An 18,237-nucleotide genomic window follows, 5' to 3' on the forward strand; every position below is an offset into this window, starting at 1 on the left:
ATTTCTCGATACGAGTTTCTTCCGAGATTTCACAGTATCTCATGTAGGATAGGATGCACTGGAAATTCCGAACCAGTTAAAATGTTTGGAAAACAGAGGAGATTACGACAATAGTGTATTTTCCCTTTTGCAAATTGTGATCGAAGCGACGGTCGATTAACGCAAACTGACGCGATTCTTGTCGGCATATTATGTATACATATGTAGAATATCGCGTCACGTTATGGTACGTAGATTGAAAAGCTTCCCAAACAATGTGTCTGAAACATGATCGTTTGAAATGGCTTTGCTTCTAGCCGACTTCTGTCACACGGACGAGAAGGAAGGTAACGATTAATGGAACGATTGAAATCAATTTACGAAGCAACGCTCGTTTTCTTAATTTTTTGGAAGCTTCTTTTTACTTGGCGTCACGATCATCAACTTCTCTATGGATCGTTTCTTTTACCACGGCCGATGTCACGTTACGTTTCGGAGATATCGAGCGCGCACGCGATCGCGTCTACACTTTCGATCTTTTATCGTACTCGTTGTTTTTTTAGTTAGCTTCGGTAGAGCGCTGCTTTTATAGATCATTAGTTGAAACGCTCCTCTTACTTTCCACCTAAAAGAAATAATCTTATCTTTCGGCCACGGTTTCATGAGAATTCATTCAAAGTATTGTTTAGACACGTATGTACGTTGAAATTTTAGATGGAAAGTAGCAGATGATCGAATACATCGTTCGGATATTTATTTCTTTTATTTAAATTTCATTCTTAACCTCATGCAATTAGTGCATATATTAACGCTATATTTAATTCTGTGTTTCTAGTGGTGGGACGAGGTCATGGACATATTTGACGGGGTACGCTATTTTTATACTTAATCGTAGTTAAATAAGAACCGACTTGTTCCTTTTTGTGTTCCGTCAGCTCCTATTCGCTATCAAGACGAATATTATTATTTTTCACTAAGGAATTTCAACCCTTTGCGCTCGAAGACTTTTCTTGGACGAAAATTAATCGCGATTAGCAAACAATTAATATCGATATATGTACTATCTAAATATATAATAATTTTCTCAATATTTCTATAAATTTCGTTTTACGTAGCTTCTAGTGGCGAATATACATACACAACTACTAAGAATAAACTAAAAAAATGAAAGCTAGCAGATTGGTGTATATTGATCGGTGTATTACGATTCGGCAGAGTAATTAACGGATCGAAATAGTTTAAAAGAAATGAAAGCCCTGATCGTCTATGAGAGCTAGTCGCACGTCGTGAGCCACGCATGTAGTCCTTGTTGGTCCCCGAGAGAATATATTTTTGGAAAAGCCGCAGCTGATCGATTCCCTTTACATGTTATCGCGATCGATGTCCTGCGTGTGTGCGTGTGTATCTTTGGTGTTTGCGTATCGTGTCTGTTGGTGTGTACCACCTCCGACGGTTCCGGATTACGTGGCCCTGTTGGTTCTCGGACGATGCCCGGTGACAACCACCACGACGCTAACAACCTAACTGGACAGTGGTTGAACGAGAATGGACATCCTCAGGGTACGGGGATGGAGGAGTTGAGGAACGCGGAGCTGAGCCATCGCGTTCTGAGCCTCTCGTACCGACCGGAGACGAGCATTCGGCACAATGTAAGGCTATCAGCGGTCAGCAGCTCGAAAACCGTCGAGGTCGTCCCGAAATCCCGTCGAACCGCCATGGAGGATGAACCGTCCTCCCGTGGCGGTAACCGCGATAATAAACCGCAAACGAAGCAGTGGTCGAGCATGAATCTGCTCGATTACCCGAGGCCGAGTAATCTCGATCAATCAACGATCGAGACGGTGAGAGCCAGCAAGGACGATTCGAAAGATCGGATCGTGCGACCTCTTGAACGGGCTGCCGACTGCGGTTGGCACGCTGCTCCTGTTGCTACTACTACTACTACTACTACTACTACTACTTCTACCACCACTGCTGCTGCTGCTGCTGCTGCTGCTGCTGGCATGCTGGAAGGACGATCAAAGAGCTTCGTCCTGCCGGATCGTTGCTTGCGTCGATCGAGCTCGCCCATCGGCGACAGATCGACAGCTATCAGATCGACGCTCCTACAGGCTACCACCGACGAGCAGCATCGCCATCGTAATCATCACCACCATCACCACCACCACCACCACCATCATCATCATCATCGCCAACACCAACGCATCTCGCCCACTTCTTCTTCTTCCACGTCTTCTTCTATTTCCAGCATCAATCATGTTATGCTAGCATCGCCATTATCGACAACACCTTCCGTTATCACCGCCAACGCTCAGCCGTCGGCTTCACGGGTTAGAGGCTGCAACATCGTCGACAAGTAGAGTGCACGATGACGTTGTCCTCTCTCTTTCTCTTTCTCTCTCTCTCCTTTGGATCCTCCCACACGTTCCTAGCGTTTTTTTTCTTCTTTCCAACGAATCGATAAACTCGCGTCTTAATCGTTGAAAAACGCTACGAACTTATTATCGTCGGACGATCCAACGGATACTTCTATCTCTTTTTCTATTTCTGTTCCTCATTTTTCTTCGCTGTTTCTCTTTCTCTGTGTGTATTGTCGACGCTTGCTTGTAACTACGTTTGCTACGTCCGGTCATCTTCATTTTGTCCATCCTTGTCTTCCAGCGCGTTTTACTCCCGCTGGACTTGCCCCCGTTTGGCCTAACGGATTAACGATTGATTCGATGTCTGGAGAAGAGTTCTGTTATTTTTGATCTCGTGGGAGATTTAACGGACTACGGACAGCCACGAGCGCAGTAAAGTTCGCAATAGTCCTTTCGATTTTCGTTGTTCAATATCACAAAGGGACACGTGAAATTTTCTTTTGCACAGTATTTTCTTCTCTGCAGCCCCGTTTCCATAAATTTCGCATCGTTTGCATTCGACCGTTCCCCTCTGTTATTCCTCCTTTTCGTAGCTTCTCCTTTTAAAATAATTTATTTGCAATTTTAAAAGACTACCCCACTTGTGGTGTATCGGCCGATTCTAAGGATCCACACATTCCACCGCATTTATTAAAACCAAGTCCAGACACGATCTCGCCTCAACTATTTTTAATTACAACGTGACTAGAAACAACGAAGCGAAACATTTTTATAGTTATTATTTTATAATAAACGGGCAATTAATAATGCGAAACTTGTAAGACTGGTAATAACTTCTTCCTGCCGCTACGAACAGCTCGAAACGTTTCGCAGAATTGTAAACTACGTACGGTACTGTCTCGTCAAACAATTTACAACTGCATTATTATCCATTTACCGGAAAATTACCAAGTAAATTGAATATTAATCGAGAGCGTCGTTGACGCGTGCTCGGTGCTGTAGTCTTATTCGATTACACAAATTCATTGCGTCGATGATAATGTACAACAGAACCAGTGCACAAATCAAAATTACACGGTACGATAAATTATACAAATTAAAATGCAGAGATATTCTTCTTTTATATATAGAAAACTCAGTGAATGAAAACTATACGTATAATTTCTGGTTATTTCAAGTACACGTAATTAAAAATAGATCGTATTTGGATTTATGTTTATAAAAGAACTATGTCACTTATCAGGCTGTTATAAAATTCTAGTCACGATGCCGGTAAAATGTCCGATTAATAGTAGTTGGTTGGATTTACACGAAACCCTCGACCATTAAAATATTACCCTTAAAATCTATATTAAATTAATAACCGAACGATTATTATTTAGAATTATTTTTATAAAAGATTTCTATGGACACTAATAATTGGGCATAAGTAAACGTAGAAATACTGTTAGCGCATTAATCTGTCGTGCATGGTTAATAGTCTGTTGAATTCTATAACTTTGTATTGCGATCGTACCTTACTTAAGAATGTATATTATATATTTATACATGTATACATATATGTATACATACGTTAAATTCCGTTGGAATTTATATGAAAATATTTTTTACTTTTGTTTCAAATACTCGATTCGACGTTATCGAAAACGTTGTTAAATTTTTCTTTCGTTGTGTCTACTCTATCGTATCGTTGTATTCACGTAAACGTGTCGTATTTACGATTTAAGTAGTAGTTTCTTCCATTGTTGATTTGGTACTGTCGTTGACCGGTGTCGCTATCTAGGTTCACGTACCAAACTGTGTTCTTCTTCTCTCTCTGTCCTTTTGTCTGTGTCGGCTGTTATCAAAATTGCATATCATTTGCTCTTTTATCGCTCCTCGTTGTTGTTAATTTGCGCTTAGCATTAGCCGAATGTCGCATGAGATACGTAACATCCGATCGACTTTTTATCGATACACAGTCGTTCGTACCTACGTATACGATAGATAAAACGACGTTGACTGAAAATTGCTTTCTTCGATGCAAAGCTATTGTAAATCGAATTGGTAAACCTTGTACGGACAAAACCGAACAAAAGCATGATCTATGTACGTATCGAAAGTTACGCGAGGACTTGCGCAACATCGACCGAATAAGTTGTTCTTTTGTTTTTTTCAGCCATTCGATCAACGCAACAATCGTCCAGTGAAACCGTATATGGCGCAGTAAGCGTATTTTCTGTTCACGCTTGAACAAAGTTTTCGTTGGTGGGCTGTCAACATGATGGATAATATTTGTTTCCAGCGCCCTGAAAGAGTCTGGCTACGAAAGTGATTCTACGCTAGTGTTCCGTCGCAAGGAAGACATAAGTCCGTTGAGTCAAGTGGAGCAAAAATTGGCCTACAAAACTGTGCAAAGCGGGGGTGACGTACCCCTTCATGGACTTCGTAAACCAGCACCGGAACGCCCGAAGGGTGAGCTCAGCCCCACACCTAAATTTTAATCTTTATTCCAAAGCTACTTTTGTTTTACTTCTCTTAATAAATTTTAATTTCACTGTTTTGTTCGATCGAAACTTTTTTTTCGCTGTAGTTTGATGTTATGCAAGCAGGCATGCGCGCGCATACACGACCGATCGGTCGTGCCTGATTTATTATCGTTTGCCCAATTACTAACGGTAGCTGTGTTCAACTAATCGCAAGTCCGTGCATGGTCGTGTTATTGTGTTATTCAACTTGTTGTATCCGATAGTTACGATCAAAGTTACACTTTGCGCCTCCGAGCATGACGCGGCGTTCTGTATTTTCATAAATAATTGCCGTCTTTTTCATCAACGATATCGTCCATCCGGCAGCTTCGGTAATCTCACGTTTATTTAATTAACAACAACGATCGCCGACTGTAAATACGACGACGATTCTTTACCGTTTCCGGAACGAACAAATTGTAGAAATTGTCGAATGCTCTGGAGAAAAGGTTGCAACAAGCATTCCTTTCGTACGATCGTTGAATTATATGTATAAAACGTTCCTACTATTACTTATTGTTAGTTCGGGATCGGCAATGCGCTTGCAACAGCTTATCACCGCTTGAGACGACGAGTTGGTTTAGTATTATTCCTCGTAAAATTAGTTTAATAGAAGCATCGTATCGGACGGTAATTAATTATAATTATCCGGTAATTACGGATTGCCGCGTTACGATTCCAAACGTAAGCGTGCCGAGCGTTTAGTTTCACGTTTTGAATAATGCATCGAGTGAAAAGTACAAAGCATGACTCGTAACCGCCGTTTGTATCCATAAATAACTGTGCTAGCCGCGAGGTGCAAGCTTGAACGCATACTTTTCACGATATCTAAAGTTTCTTCTACACCGCACCGCTCGCCTCGGTATATCTATCGATATTGGCGCGCGAACATGAAATTTTCTTAAATCTTGTATGTATAATACGATGCACCAGACGTACCGTCACCGAGAGGAGTTTCTACACGACACACACGCTGTGCCGGGAACAACGCGGCAATATCACCAAGCTTAAAACATCACCAAACAATCGCGACTATTCTTTCGTTAGAAAACTTTGGTGAGAGGGTTCTTTCGCAATACGTGACGCGATACGAACGAAATCGCGACAAACGAAATAAAAACTTTGTCCACAGACGACACGGAGGTCGAGTATTTTCCTATCTCGCCCACGTTGACGCGGATCCGCGTTCACCGGAATACCGTCTCTACGCCCACCTCCATCTGTTTCTCGCAACGTAAAATGTCATCGTTTGGGCTAAATTCAACGACCAAGAGAACGGACCATCGCTCGAAATCGAACGTTTCCAGAGACTTTGTCGATCCGCGTCGATTAAACGGACCACCTTCGCCGCCGCGAAGGCAATCCTCGCGCAACAGCAAGACTCTGAAATTGTACGTCCAACAGCAAGCTACGGACACGGGACGCGCGTTCAAATCGCGGCACAAGCAGTGCTTTGCAGCCGACACCGCGAATATAGAAAGATACAAGAAGACTCGTGAAAACTTTCAGATCCAGACGTCCAACGGTCCGAGCTCCTCTCGATCGAAACTTTCCACCCAGGTGTTTGTCGACTCCAACAAGACAAAGTTGGAACACCGTCCTCTGCAAACTTTCACCGTTCGCACAGATGCGAACAAGAGCCTAACTTTGCAAACCAAGACGCCCTCCAAGTCTCTACTTCCTACTTTGACGAAATCGAGGGAAAGCATTTATCATACCTCGACGTATTTAAAAAAGGACTGTGGAAGGGTACGTTCGGTAAAAAGGGAGCAAGAAGAATCGGTCAAGAGACTTTTACACGGATGCAGAGAAGAGGATGCGAGAAGGAGCGTGGCGGGAACCGGAAGCATCGTTAAGAGTTCATCGACGGTGTACAACACCTCGGCGTTGAACAGTGGGAAACCGAGGAATCCGAACGAGAAATCTTTGAAAGTTGTGGCGACGGTATCGCCAAAGGGACAGCACACTTTAAGGAGGACCAACTTGCCTTTGACCGGAAAGACGGCGTGTTCGGCATCGATCGTGCGTAAGACGATGTCGACGGACGTTAAGAAGCCAAGATCACCGATCAAACAACTCGATAAGGTAGTCGTCTCCAAGGAATGTTTACGATCGTCGACGCCTTCCTCGGAACCGATCAGCGAAACGAACAGGAAGAAGAGACTCGGAGAGAAGCCCGAGACCATCGTTAGAACGCCCGTGCGAAACCTCGAAACGATACGAGTGAATCCCGATTCGAGCAAGAAGAGGATCGAAGTTAAGAGAAAAACCAAGAGAGATAAGGATAAAGGAACCGGGAAAGGGAAGAGAGTGGCGAATGGTCGAAAGACAGACTCGGATAAGGTAGGTCTCGGCAAAAATAACATCGAGGACGAAGAACCGAACGTCGGACAAAAGAATTCGAAATCGGACGAGCAGTTATCATCGCCTCTGTTGACCATAGAAGAGATCAGAAGGCACCAGGAGGCCACGCGATCGGACACGTTTTTCCAAAAGCTCTTCTTGAGCTCCGTACCCTCTGTCGCTTCGAGTAAAAACGTTTCTTGCAGGGGATCCATAGTGTCCGAGCGGGCCAGACTGTATCAAGAGAGCATCGTGAGGGGGGGCTACAAATCCGAGCCGTCTTTGAAATCTCTGAGCATCTACTTGGCCCACAAACGTCCGGTGTCGAACTCAAAGTTTAAAAATTGGGAACGCGAGAGTGTCTGTTCGAGGAGCTCGAGTCCTTACGGCGTCAGCTGGCCCGGCAGATCCGTGTTCCAGAAGATCAGCAAGTTCGACAGTTTGATGGGCATCGAGGATTTCGGGTCGTCGGGGACGCTGCGCGATCCTAGTCCCGATTTCGCGAGGGAACGCGTCAAGGAAAGAAGCTCCAGCGAACCGCCGTTAAAACGTTTGTCAGAGTACGCGGAATCCAGCCGGAATTCTTTTTCTCGCGCCTCTTCGACGTCGCCGATCAGATCGCCGATCAGATCGCCGGCCAGATCGCCGGCTTGTCGACGCATACAAACGCTGAAACAAGAGAAATCGGAAGGTCCGAGCACGTTCGCGAGTGAAGGGCGGCGGGCTAGAAGCGCCAGCGAGGCCGACCAACTCCAACGATCCAGAGGCAAGTTCGGGTCTAATTCGTCGTCGATGAGAAGCACGAGCTCTCTTTGCGCCTCGCCGGTCGATCGAGACGAATACCATCGGTACGTGGTCGAATTGACGCACGACGGAAGAAAATCCAAGAGGTACAAAGAGCTGTACGACTTTTACTCGAGCCTCGAAAGACTGGGCGAGCTCGAGAGGACCTTTTCCAGCTGCGATTTACGACCGAGGACCAAGAACGAAGATATCATTGACTACGACCGCTGGAAGAGGGTGAGATCGCAGGAGAAGGCAGAGATCGAATGGAACGAGCTTTACGGAAAGCTAAGGGCGGTCCAGAGGGACAAGAATTTGTTATTCAGTACCAGAGACGTGAACAAGTTCAAGTGGCAAGGTGATTGCGGTTTGAGGTGCAAGGAACGATCGGTGGAGAACATAATACAGCATTTTAAAAAGCTGCAAGACGAGGAGAGCGAGCTAGAGTGTACGAGGCGAAAGGAAATCGCGTCGCGGAAAGACACGTACAAGCCTCTTTGGCGAGGAACGTCCGTGATGAACGTGGCGAGCACTATGCAGAAGAAGGCAACCAACGATCGGAACAACGATAAATCATCGTTCGATCCGTCGTTGCAGAGGAATCTGGGAGGCAGTAAAAAATTCTGGAGCAGCTTGTCCATCGAACAGGTGGCGACCCTCAAGAAACAATTGAACGAAATTTACTGCAGTGGGAATTTACAAAAACCACCCCCGAAAGTAGATCCCGACGCGGTGGAGTGGAATCGTCGAGAAACGATTACAGCTAACCGCGATTCTCTGTCCAGCTACGAGATCGAGGTTCCGCCTCAGACGGAAACAACCGATGGGAAAGGTCTTCACGTACGATGTCACTCGATGATGATCACGTCGGACACGGCCGCGGACCAGAAATCCTCCACGCTGAAGAGAAGCGACTCGTTTGGTCGCGGTAAAATCGTGGAAAAATCCGAATCGGACGAACCCGTGACGACCAGTGAACGATCGATGAGCGAACTGGAGAAGCAAAGACTATCCGTGACGCTTGGAAAGGAAGTTTTGGACAAAGTTTCCCAGAGACGATCGTCGTCGATAGCACCTCGTGAAACTCGAGGTAGCATAGCCGCAGAGTTGGCGGCTAAGAAGCTACCTAAAAAGGTTGCTTCCAGCGTAACGAGCACTTCTCCCAGGAGCTGTTACTCCCTCGAGGGCGAAGATGATTCGAAAGAGAAGAACGATTTCTTGGTGGTTTTAACGCCCAATAACGAGAGTTTGGCCGACAGACAGCGAGTGGAGAGCGTTTTGGAGGAATGGTCGATGAAACCGCCGCTTCTCTCGATATCGTTGCCCGAAAACGATTCACGGACCAAGCCAACAACGGGCCTGAACTCTGGCAGCGAGAGGGACAGCACGACGGGAAGTTCCGAGACGTCGGTGAAAACGGTCATTCAACGGAACATCGAGTCCGAGGACGTCCCGAGGAAGATCGAATTCTTCGAGAACGTTGACAAGATTGCTCCCGCCGATACGAGAAGAAGAAGAAAAACGGGAAGATTGTCCTACTCTCAGAGCTTCGCCGATCTGAAGGAATTGTTTGGCGAAACAACGTCGGCGAAATACACGAGCTTGGCCGATTCGAGATGCGGAACACGGTCGATCTCACCGAGCGTTGCGAGGAAAGGAAGCAGCAGCCCCGGCACGGCTGAACCGGATAAGAACGCGCGACAGTCGCTTGGTTGTTGCTCGCGAGACCGTGAACACGATAGATCGCGTAGCGTCAGTCCGTGTCGCGCGACCTCCCGATCCAATTCATCGTGCAGTTTGGACAGTATATGGCTGCGTAGCTCATCGCCCGACCCGGAAAAGTACTGGCGCGCCTACCTCAAGCTCGTGAAAAACGGCACGGTGAAGCGACTCCGAGTAAAGTTCGAGAGCGCCGAGGACATCTCGAGCACCGGGACCAAAGCCTCCCCGACGCCAAAGAGATTTAGAAGCGATCCGGAGTTAACGCGCAGTCTTCTGAAAAAGACTCTGAAGCCTCACGAGTTTCCGGACGTGGCTTGGCTACGACGAAAGTACGAACCCCAAAGGGGTAAAGCTCGTCGGCGGGGCGAATCGCCCCCTATTCCTCGCGTGCCTCTGAAACGAGAGGACTTGTCGATGCCTCGTATCGACGTGATCAGCAAAACGGCCGAGTTGAAGGATTACTCGACGAGTTGCACGATCGTTGGCAATGGCGTGGCGAGAAGGGCGGAGACCGAGGAACTCGAGGCGAAGAAGCCCGTCGGTCGGATGAGGGAAAAGTTTGAAAATTTCGCGAAACGGAATGCCTCGATTTTGGGGGAAATGTTCACCTCGTCGCCGGATGTCCGCCAATTGCGCGATATCGCGCCTTATCTGGCTGGTCGTTGGGTCGCCCACAGGTACCCCAGCCGACGAGATAACATGCGTTCGTTATCCTCGCCTCCTGCTCTCGCAGCCAGACGGTCCTCCTCGAGAAACGATCGCACGCCGCCTTTGCTTGCACCGAAAACTGACGCTATCGGTGCAAGCAAAACCACCGGCAGCAAACTACGACGCAACGCTTCCTCCAAAGATCCGTCCTCGATTCTCAAACAGCCCGAACCTTTCGCGAATCAGCCGTTCGATCCTGATAAACACAGGCCGAGGTTTAGGTATCAACCTCCCCCGCCACCACCTTCGCCAACCGTGCGACGGAAGACCACACCTTGGTGGTCCCCTATTCCGATCTATACTGCTCGACCCACTGTCACTTTCGAAGGTCTGAACTCTCCCAACTGATACCGTTTATCTATTCTTTATCCCTAATATACATATCTTGTGCTATTTTACAATTTCACCATCCAGTATTCGAATTGCAAATCCCTTACGCGTTACTCTCATCATCGTGAAATTGTCATTTCTACTATTTTTAACTTATCCATCGATTTCGAGTTGGCTGTTCGGAAGCATCGGAAACAGCGAAAAGAGTGATTCTAACGCGTTCAACTTGTACAATTGCACCAATTCATTTGTTTGTATCGTTTAATGCATCGTTGGAAAAGTGGTTCATCCCGGGACACCAATATCGATCGATGCCGAACAAGAGAGTGAGTGTGTTCCATTAAACTGAAACTTTTTTCGAATGTTTACAGTGATTGTTCGTGCCGAGTGATTTTCTCCCCTCTATTTATTGTAGCGCGGCTAATTATTATTTTCCTTTTTTTTTGTCGGCTCGACCATAGAATACTCGAACGCACCCCCGCCGCCGCCAAAATCTCAACACTACAGAGACGACTGCCAAGGTAACGCTACAAGCTAATCACTTTTCTTTTTTTTTCTATTTCTATTAATTAGGAAAAGTTGCTTGAAAACTTTGGTCAAACTTTACCACGAACGAATATATTTTTCGTGGTGCTTCTATAGGATAAAAATTCATTTACACGTTTAATAAAATACACTGGTAAAGTTTGTCCAGTTTGCGAACATCTTGCAACGCGTTTTTGGCGCGCCTAATTTATTCGTTGCGAGTTCATCCATAATCACGAGGCGACACTTCATCTTTCAGAAATTGTATAAAACATTTTCAGAAGCTGTTGTAAGCTTAAGCTATATCATCGCGTTCTCTTGGTTTCCTATAATTGGAATTATATATTTTTGTTGGAATATGTGTAGCTGCTCGAACGAAACAGAGCATGAGATGATCTACTGGTTGTGCATGACATCGGGTGCAATTACTTGCACCTAAAACTACCGTGCAATTGTTTTGCAACGAATCGAGCATGGACAGGATTATGAAAAAATAGGAAAGCGGCATGTACTATTTTTTGCGTAGGTGTATTCGTGACTGGCAGAACGTACACAAGTGCATGCTTAGCAAACCAGTTGGAATATACTCTTCTAGAGATATGTACCGAGTATTCGAGACGAATTATTCAACAATTTCGAAGCCACTAAAGTTCCATAATAATTTCGTAATGATTTCTAGCAAAATTTTGATAATTATTTTGATCGAACAAAGTCCTCTTAATCGTACCTATTGCAATGTACATTAACATCTAAGTACATATGTATATTTGCGTACGTAGAGAAGGATAGAGTATAGAATGAACGTGACGGAGTCGCGTCTTATCATTCCGTTACACGATTAGTATGAACAGCTGCGTTTAACCGAGTCGAACCAAGCCCCATTGCACTCGATAATACCTACACGAATGAATTACCAAGTCTGTCGCAATATGTAGTTCCAAGCGTCTAACGACGAGTCTAAATAGTTTCAGCGAACCGTGCGTTATACATAATTTTATTCGTCAAAATTCGACAGACTTTCCTTGTTTGCAAACTGATGTTGGAATTGGTGCGGTCAAATTGGTCAGAATGGAGTTGAAGAACTTATCTCCGTTATCGGTACATTAAAGATTACTGTACCGTCGCGTATCTTAAAATGTTATTTCATAGAATGTCCGCTAATCGGAATCTACGCTTTCCTTGAACGTGGATACTGATAGGCTTGCGTGCATGCTGATAGAAACGAACAATTGCCACTCTAAACTCGAGGTATTTCACCAGCTTGCATATTAACTATTCATATTGTAAACAGAAAAATAACGCGATAAAAATGATTGGAAAAGATTCGAAATTTCCTAAGGTGTAATACCTGTTTGCGAATTGAAATTTTCAATTACCGCGTTACTCTCGCGCCTGAAAGTTTCTATCGATAAAGCGATCGGTTGCGAAGGAGATTAAACGCGTGTGTATACGGTGCTAAAAATACCACTAATGTATTAAAATTTCAAACGGTTGCCGGGAGAATGGAAACACCGCAAACGACGTTGTTTTCGTAACCGATTCAAATTAAACAATTAACACCAATAAAATTATGTGGCTGAGAAAAACACGCGTAATTTCTTTCTCGAGAATTGAATTGTTTAAAGGCGCATTGCGGTCTAATAATAATTAAAATAGCCTTGAACTTTGAATGGCAAATCTCGTGTATATGTACTACTTACGATTAGCTATCCGAGATAATCTATAAGTATAGTTGGTGGGTAAACATTTCACCATGTGTTGCTAAAACGAAGATAAGACTGATACGACGATATTATTGTCGGCTCGAGAAAGGCGATAATGTTTGAAAGAAAGAAAGAAAGAAAGAAAGAAACGATCTTGTACAGAAAGCGGCGTCTTTGCTGAAAATCTGTTTAATTAGTTTACGTGGAAGAATATTAAGAAGAACCTTGATAAAAATCTCGGTGAAAAAAAGACAATGACATGCTTATCGCAAAAGCGATCGTACGTGGCAATTTTAGCGGGCCAGTCCTATTAATTTAGCAGTGCCATTTCCTCGTTTCAACGCTAATCGTTCTGATTTTTATTATTTTCATTTACCATAAATCCAATCTCGAAAGGTCTGCGCCACTGGGCAGGCACTAACAAGCTACAAGTAATTTGCTCGCGTTAAAAGATATATTCCATCCTTTATAAAATATTGATCGCGGTAGAAAATATACGTTGCTCTCGAATAAATTGAAAATTAAATAAAGAAGATGTATCTGTTCGTAAGGAATCGTGCAGACATGGTTGAAACGACGTTTGAAAGGAACACATAGTTGGTATAATAAGAGTCCCGTGGGACGTTTACTAAATCGAGCATCCGAAATCGAAAATTTCGTACCGATAAACGGAAGTTGAGATAAATGGAGTGACTGAATAAAATATGGTGACACAGTATGGTGACGGAGACGCGTATCAGTGACCGACCTCCAGGGAAGTTTGAGTGTTTGGTGGAAAAATACGGATAAGAGGAGAGCATTAAACGTAAGTACCGTAGGTAGGGGAAGTGAGAAAAGCGTGAAGCGTGAAGCGTAAAGCGTAAAGCGTCGGTGAATTGGCTCGAGCATCAGACGATCGGCGCGCTTGTTTCGCGGCAGTGGCTTCTTCGGTGCGTCGCGTCGCGTCGCGTCGCGTTCTAAGAAGAACCGTACTTACGTTGTTTGTTCGCCACGGTGCAACGTGGACGCGATCTTACGTTTATTGGTTCCGTTTGTTTTTCGTTCTGGCGTCGCGTTGTGTGTGCAATGAACCGCGATTTTCCGCGCGAAAGTGCCCGCACCGAGGAGAACGTTCGCCAACAAGAAAAGTTCCGAAATCTCCTCCTGTTTGCAAAGTGCACCAATACGTGAAACATCCGCGGTTCAGTGTCAAGTTTCACCTATCAAATTTCTTCCTGAACGATGATCGTACAAGCCTTGTTTTCGTTCGAGTAACGCGTGTTTCAATTTCATGCTTTTCGTCAAAAAAATTAGCGAAACTTGGAGACAAAGACGGACAAGGTCGTCGAGCGCGGTGTCGTAAGAGGTTAATCAGTCACTGCCTTGAATCGTAATTATGAACTCGGTTCGCTCTTGAAGACTTTGTATGACAAGTTTATACGAGAAGACGAAACGCGCGACAGAACGGTCAATTGTATGGAGATGAAGGCGCGCGCGCGCGCACACACACACACACACATCATAGTATATTTATAGTTTATCAATAATTGGAAAATAAACACGATAACGAATTTTAGTATAAAAACGTTTACGTCAGTCTCGTGTCGAGTTATGTACACGTATGTATGCACGTAGAGTTATCTTTTAAAACGTCTTTGTAACATCAAGATAAACCGATATAAAAGGTGGAAAACAGTAAACAAAGAAAGTAATCGGACGTATAAAAACATTCCCATTTAAGAAAGCAATTATTTATTTATTTAGAATTTACTTGAACGATTAAATGAAATGAAAGTAATTTCTTGCAACGAGTTCTATTAAATATTTAAGGCGTCGAAAAATAGGCAACCGACGCCAACTTCACCGTCCACGTGTAACCGCCGCGCCGTTTGTTCTGTTACGTGTAACTGAATATCTAACGGAGATAGACTCGACGAATCGCGATACATATGTATAGGTACACCACTGTGAGAAGTAGTTTTTTTTAATAGCTAATTAACGAGCAACATTATTCAACGTAAATCGTTTCGATGAATAGTTGCATAAATTAAGGTAGAACCGAAAGAAAGAAGTGGATCGTTAGCGTGGTGTGATTCGCGGTGAAATCGTTTCCCAATAAAAAAAGTTACTCTCTTCCTCGCGAACAAACAATTCCACGTTATGCCGGGGGGATGGTAGTCCTCATTTGAATTGAATCGAATGGCAGTTATAAGTGTAGCAGGTAGCACCTTTCTCACTTCGAGTGTAACAAAGTATGTACATATGTACATATATGTATAACCGTGTTTCGTTGCGACGAGCACTTAATCTTAATAGGCACGACGATCCTCCGCGATCGCCTGTGAACATTTCTCGTTGAAACAAGGGTGAAGCTAGTTCCTTCCTTTTCGGGGCACAATCATCGCGAGAGAAAGTGTTACGAGACAGACACCTCGTTATACTTTACCCACCCTCTGATCACACGATCGTTAAAAATTTATGCACGCCTAGTTTTTTCTTTTTTACAGAATAATTAAGCAAAAGTCCTGGCGTAGCGAGGACCGAGAGTAGAGCAATACGAGTCGAGAAACTAGTATGTATTTACCAACATTTTATCCAACCTAGCCATTGTGTAATTAAGGATATTAATTAAAATGTTGCCGATCGATTGTGAACACGCTACGAAATTTTCCAGAAACTACCTCCGGTTGCTCAACCAAAACACACTTTCCATTCCTCATCGTTGATCATCACGCTATTAATTCTGCACTTGATCGAAATTAACCAGATACGAAGTTTCTCTAAGCAGGATGCCTTGCAAAATTCTTCTCGGAAAGTTTCGCGTTCGAAACTACATACGTATGTACTATACACAGATCTAGACGATTGACTGTAGGCTGCATCGGACTTTGTTGTCTCCGATCTAAAACTTTTTCAAACTCCGTGTCATTGAATTGGCGAGCACCCGAGCGTGCACGAATTTTATGTCTGCTCGAGTTCTTTTTCATTCGCTTCGCCGACAATGAGCAAACATGTACATAACTACTGTTTTCTACGCCTTTTTCAGCCTAACGACGCGCTAACTTTCGGTCGTACGAAAACCACATGTGTATCGCAGACTGACTTAATACATATATTCAGTGAAATCTTTATCGAATAAACGTGTCATGCAAGTCGGAAACATTCTTCCGGAATCTTTTCCAAATTTACGAAATTAAATGAACGATGTAACTTGGTGTTTTTAACAAACAGTACGTTAAGCTCGAACGATGAAGGACATTTAAAAAGAAGCGAAAATGTCAAAGGCAAGTTTATCGCGCGTCGAGGACTTTGAGAAGAGTTCCGAGTGGACGAATCTAGCGAATGAGATTAACGATCTCGAGAAAATGTGTCGTCTGAACAACCATCGGCGTTCGAAGAAACAAGTGTTCAAGTACCACAACTACCAAAGGCACTCGATGCCTCAGGTGCAAAAGGCCAAGTCCGTTTGGATAGAACCGACCACCGACGAACCGAACGAGAATTTCGAGGAAAATTACGATCGTACGAAGCAGCCCGAGGCGGACGAATCGTATCGCTGGAACTGGAAACCTAAAACAGAATTCGAGCGGACTTACTTTTTCGATGATTATAGTCAAGAGAATTTTCACGAAGACCGGCAGAAACGTTACAGTTCTCTTCCTTACAGCGAAACGTTCGGTCAAAGGATGGATGATCAACGATCTACCGAATACCAGAAAGATCAGAGTCCGTTCCTTGGAGCCGACGAGCAGTCTCAAAGTTCTTTCAGCGGAGGGAAACTGGGCCAAGTTTATAATAACGTTGATATGAACGATGAGACCGGGCCCAGTCACACCGGGACCAGAGAAAGGCTTCACGAGATCTTTGAACGCAACAGATACCTGAGAAGAAAATTTTTTGCCAGCATGCCAAACAACGATACCACCGCATACCACCCAGTCGCCGATTTACCCAAAGGGTTCGATAATAAAAATTCTAGTACCGTCTCAAAGTACAACAACAGCGGATTCGGCAGCACGGAGACGCTCACCAGTCAAAGTAACCAGTCATCGATCAGCAGCGTAAACGACAGAAAGTCGAGAACTCAGGTAAACATCACGCCAGAGCTTGTCGAGGAAGAAAGATGTTCGGACGAGTTTGATAAAACTTTGATAACGAATGGAAATCGAGCGTCGGGTGAAAACGTTACGTCGTCGACGGGAGAGAGCAGCAAGTTATTGGTGAACATCTTAATGGGAAACAAAGTATACGTGTTGAAAGAACCAAGGAATTTTCACGACAAGGTTTTTACGCAAAATTCTGGTAGAAACGAAACGATGCTGGCCGAACAAAATTTCTCGGCGAACGTGGACGGTGATCGATATACACGAAACGTGTGGAGCGTGGTATGCTGCGAACAGTTTAATTCAAAGGATGAGATCGAAGAGGAAAATGGAAAACGCGAGAGCAATTTCGAACACGTAACGTGGACTTTGCCCAAGTTATTTGCCCACGACGATGGTGGGAATAAAAAGGAGAAGACGGTACGGTGTGAACAGCGGGATAAGAAATCACACATGGATATGAAAATTGATGGAAAGCGCGTAGAATCGGAATATGGTCCGAAAATAAATATTTCCGAGTCGAAATCTGTCGGTCACGAGACGGTTTCGGTGAATAACGGATGCTCTTCGTGGACAAGACGAAAGGAATTGCGTTCGCAGAAAAACCTCTGCAAGTCTCTGCCCAATCTATCCCGCTTCGAGATAACGTCAAACGCGGGCTTGGATAAGAAAGAAAACGTTAAAAGAGATTGCAAACACTTTATTTCTCAGAGCGAACTTGCGCGTATTCCCCGTACGGAGCCAACGAGTTTGACCTTACGAAAAGTAAAACTCGTCAAAGTTCCACCACCGTTGGATATGTCGAGGGTGAACGAAAAATACGAAGAGATGGAAGCGATCAGAAGGAGGCGATCGAACGATTACACGGTCGACGTGTCTCTTGTTCGAAACTATAATTGCCCGCTGATAGGAGAGCCAACGATAATAAAGGAAGAATGTTCCTCGGACGATAATCACGAAGCGTCGGAGATCGCCGGAGAGAATTGTTTCCGCGAGTCTTGCTGCTCGTACAGAGGCAAATGGTGCAAGGAAGAAAGAGGGAACAGCGATAAAGATAAATCGATAAAGCGGTTGGAAAATGAAACGGAACCTTTGAACAAATCCTGCGGAGATTTGTCAGCGATGGACGATCTGCAATCGCCGCAGCTGGTCAACAATTGTAAGAATTCGGTGATCGATCTGCGAACGAGCGAGC

The 18,237-nt window shown here is 44.5% G+C and overlaps 1 protein-coding gene across 6 annotated transcripts in view; it reads left to right on the forward strand.

The window, feature by feature from the left end:
• The window catches only part of LOC122403948, a 53,785-nt gene that overhangs the window by 27,847 nt on the left and 7,701 nt on the right, over window positions 1-18,237 (forward strand). For 5 of the 6 annotated variants that reach the window (XM_043407762.1, XM_043407764.1, XM_043407766.1 and 2 more), the window contains 5 exons: window positions 815-847; window positions 4,498-4,544; window positions 4,624-4,793; window positions 5,979-10,730; window positions 11,194-11,253. In XM_043407762.1, the coding sequence (XP_043263697.1) occupies window positions 815-847; window positions 4,498-4,544; window positions 4,624-4,793; window positions 5,979-10,730; window positions 11,194-11,253 (5,062 nt within the window). The remainder of the gene's footprint in view (window positions 1-814; window positions 848-4,497; window positions 4,545-4,623; window positions 4,794-5,978; window positions 10,731-11,193; window positions 11,254-18,237) is intronic. The other variant, XM_043407763.1, reaches the window with a different exon arrangement.

The sequence above is a fragment of the Colletes gigas genome, unplaced genomic scaffold, assembly GCF_013123115.1.
Source record: "Colletes gigas isolate AHSC1104 unplaced genomic scaffold, ASM1312311v1 Colletes_gigas_Sc00085, whole genome shotgun sequence".
In the NCBI taxonomy this organism is placed as follows: Eukaryota; Metazoa; Arthropoda; class Insecta; order Hymenoptera; family Colletidae; genus Colletes; species Colletes gigas.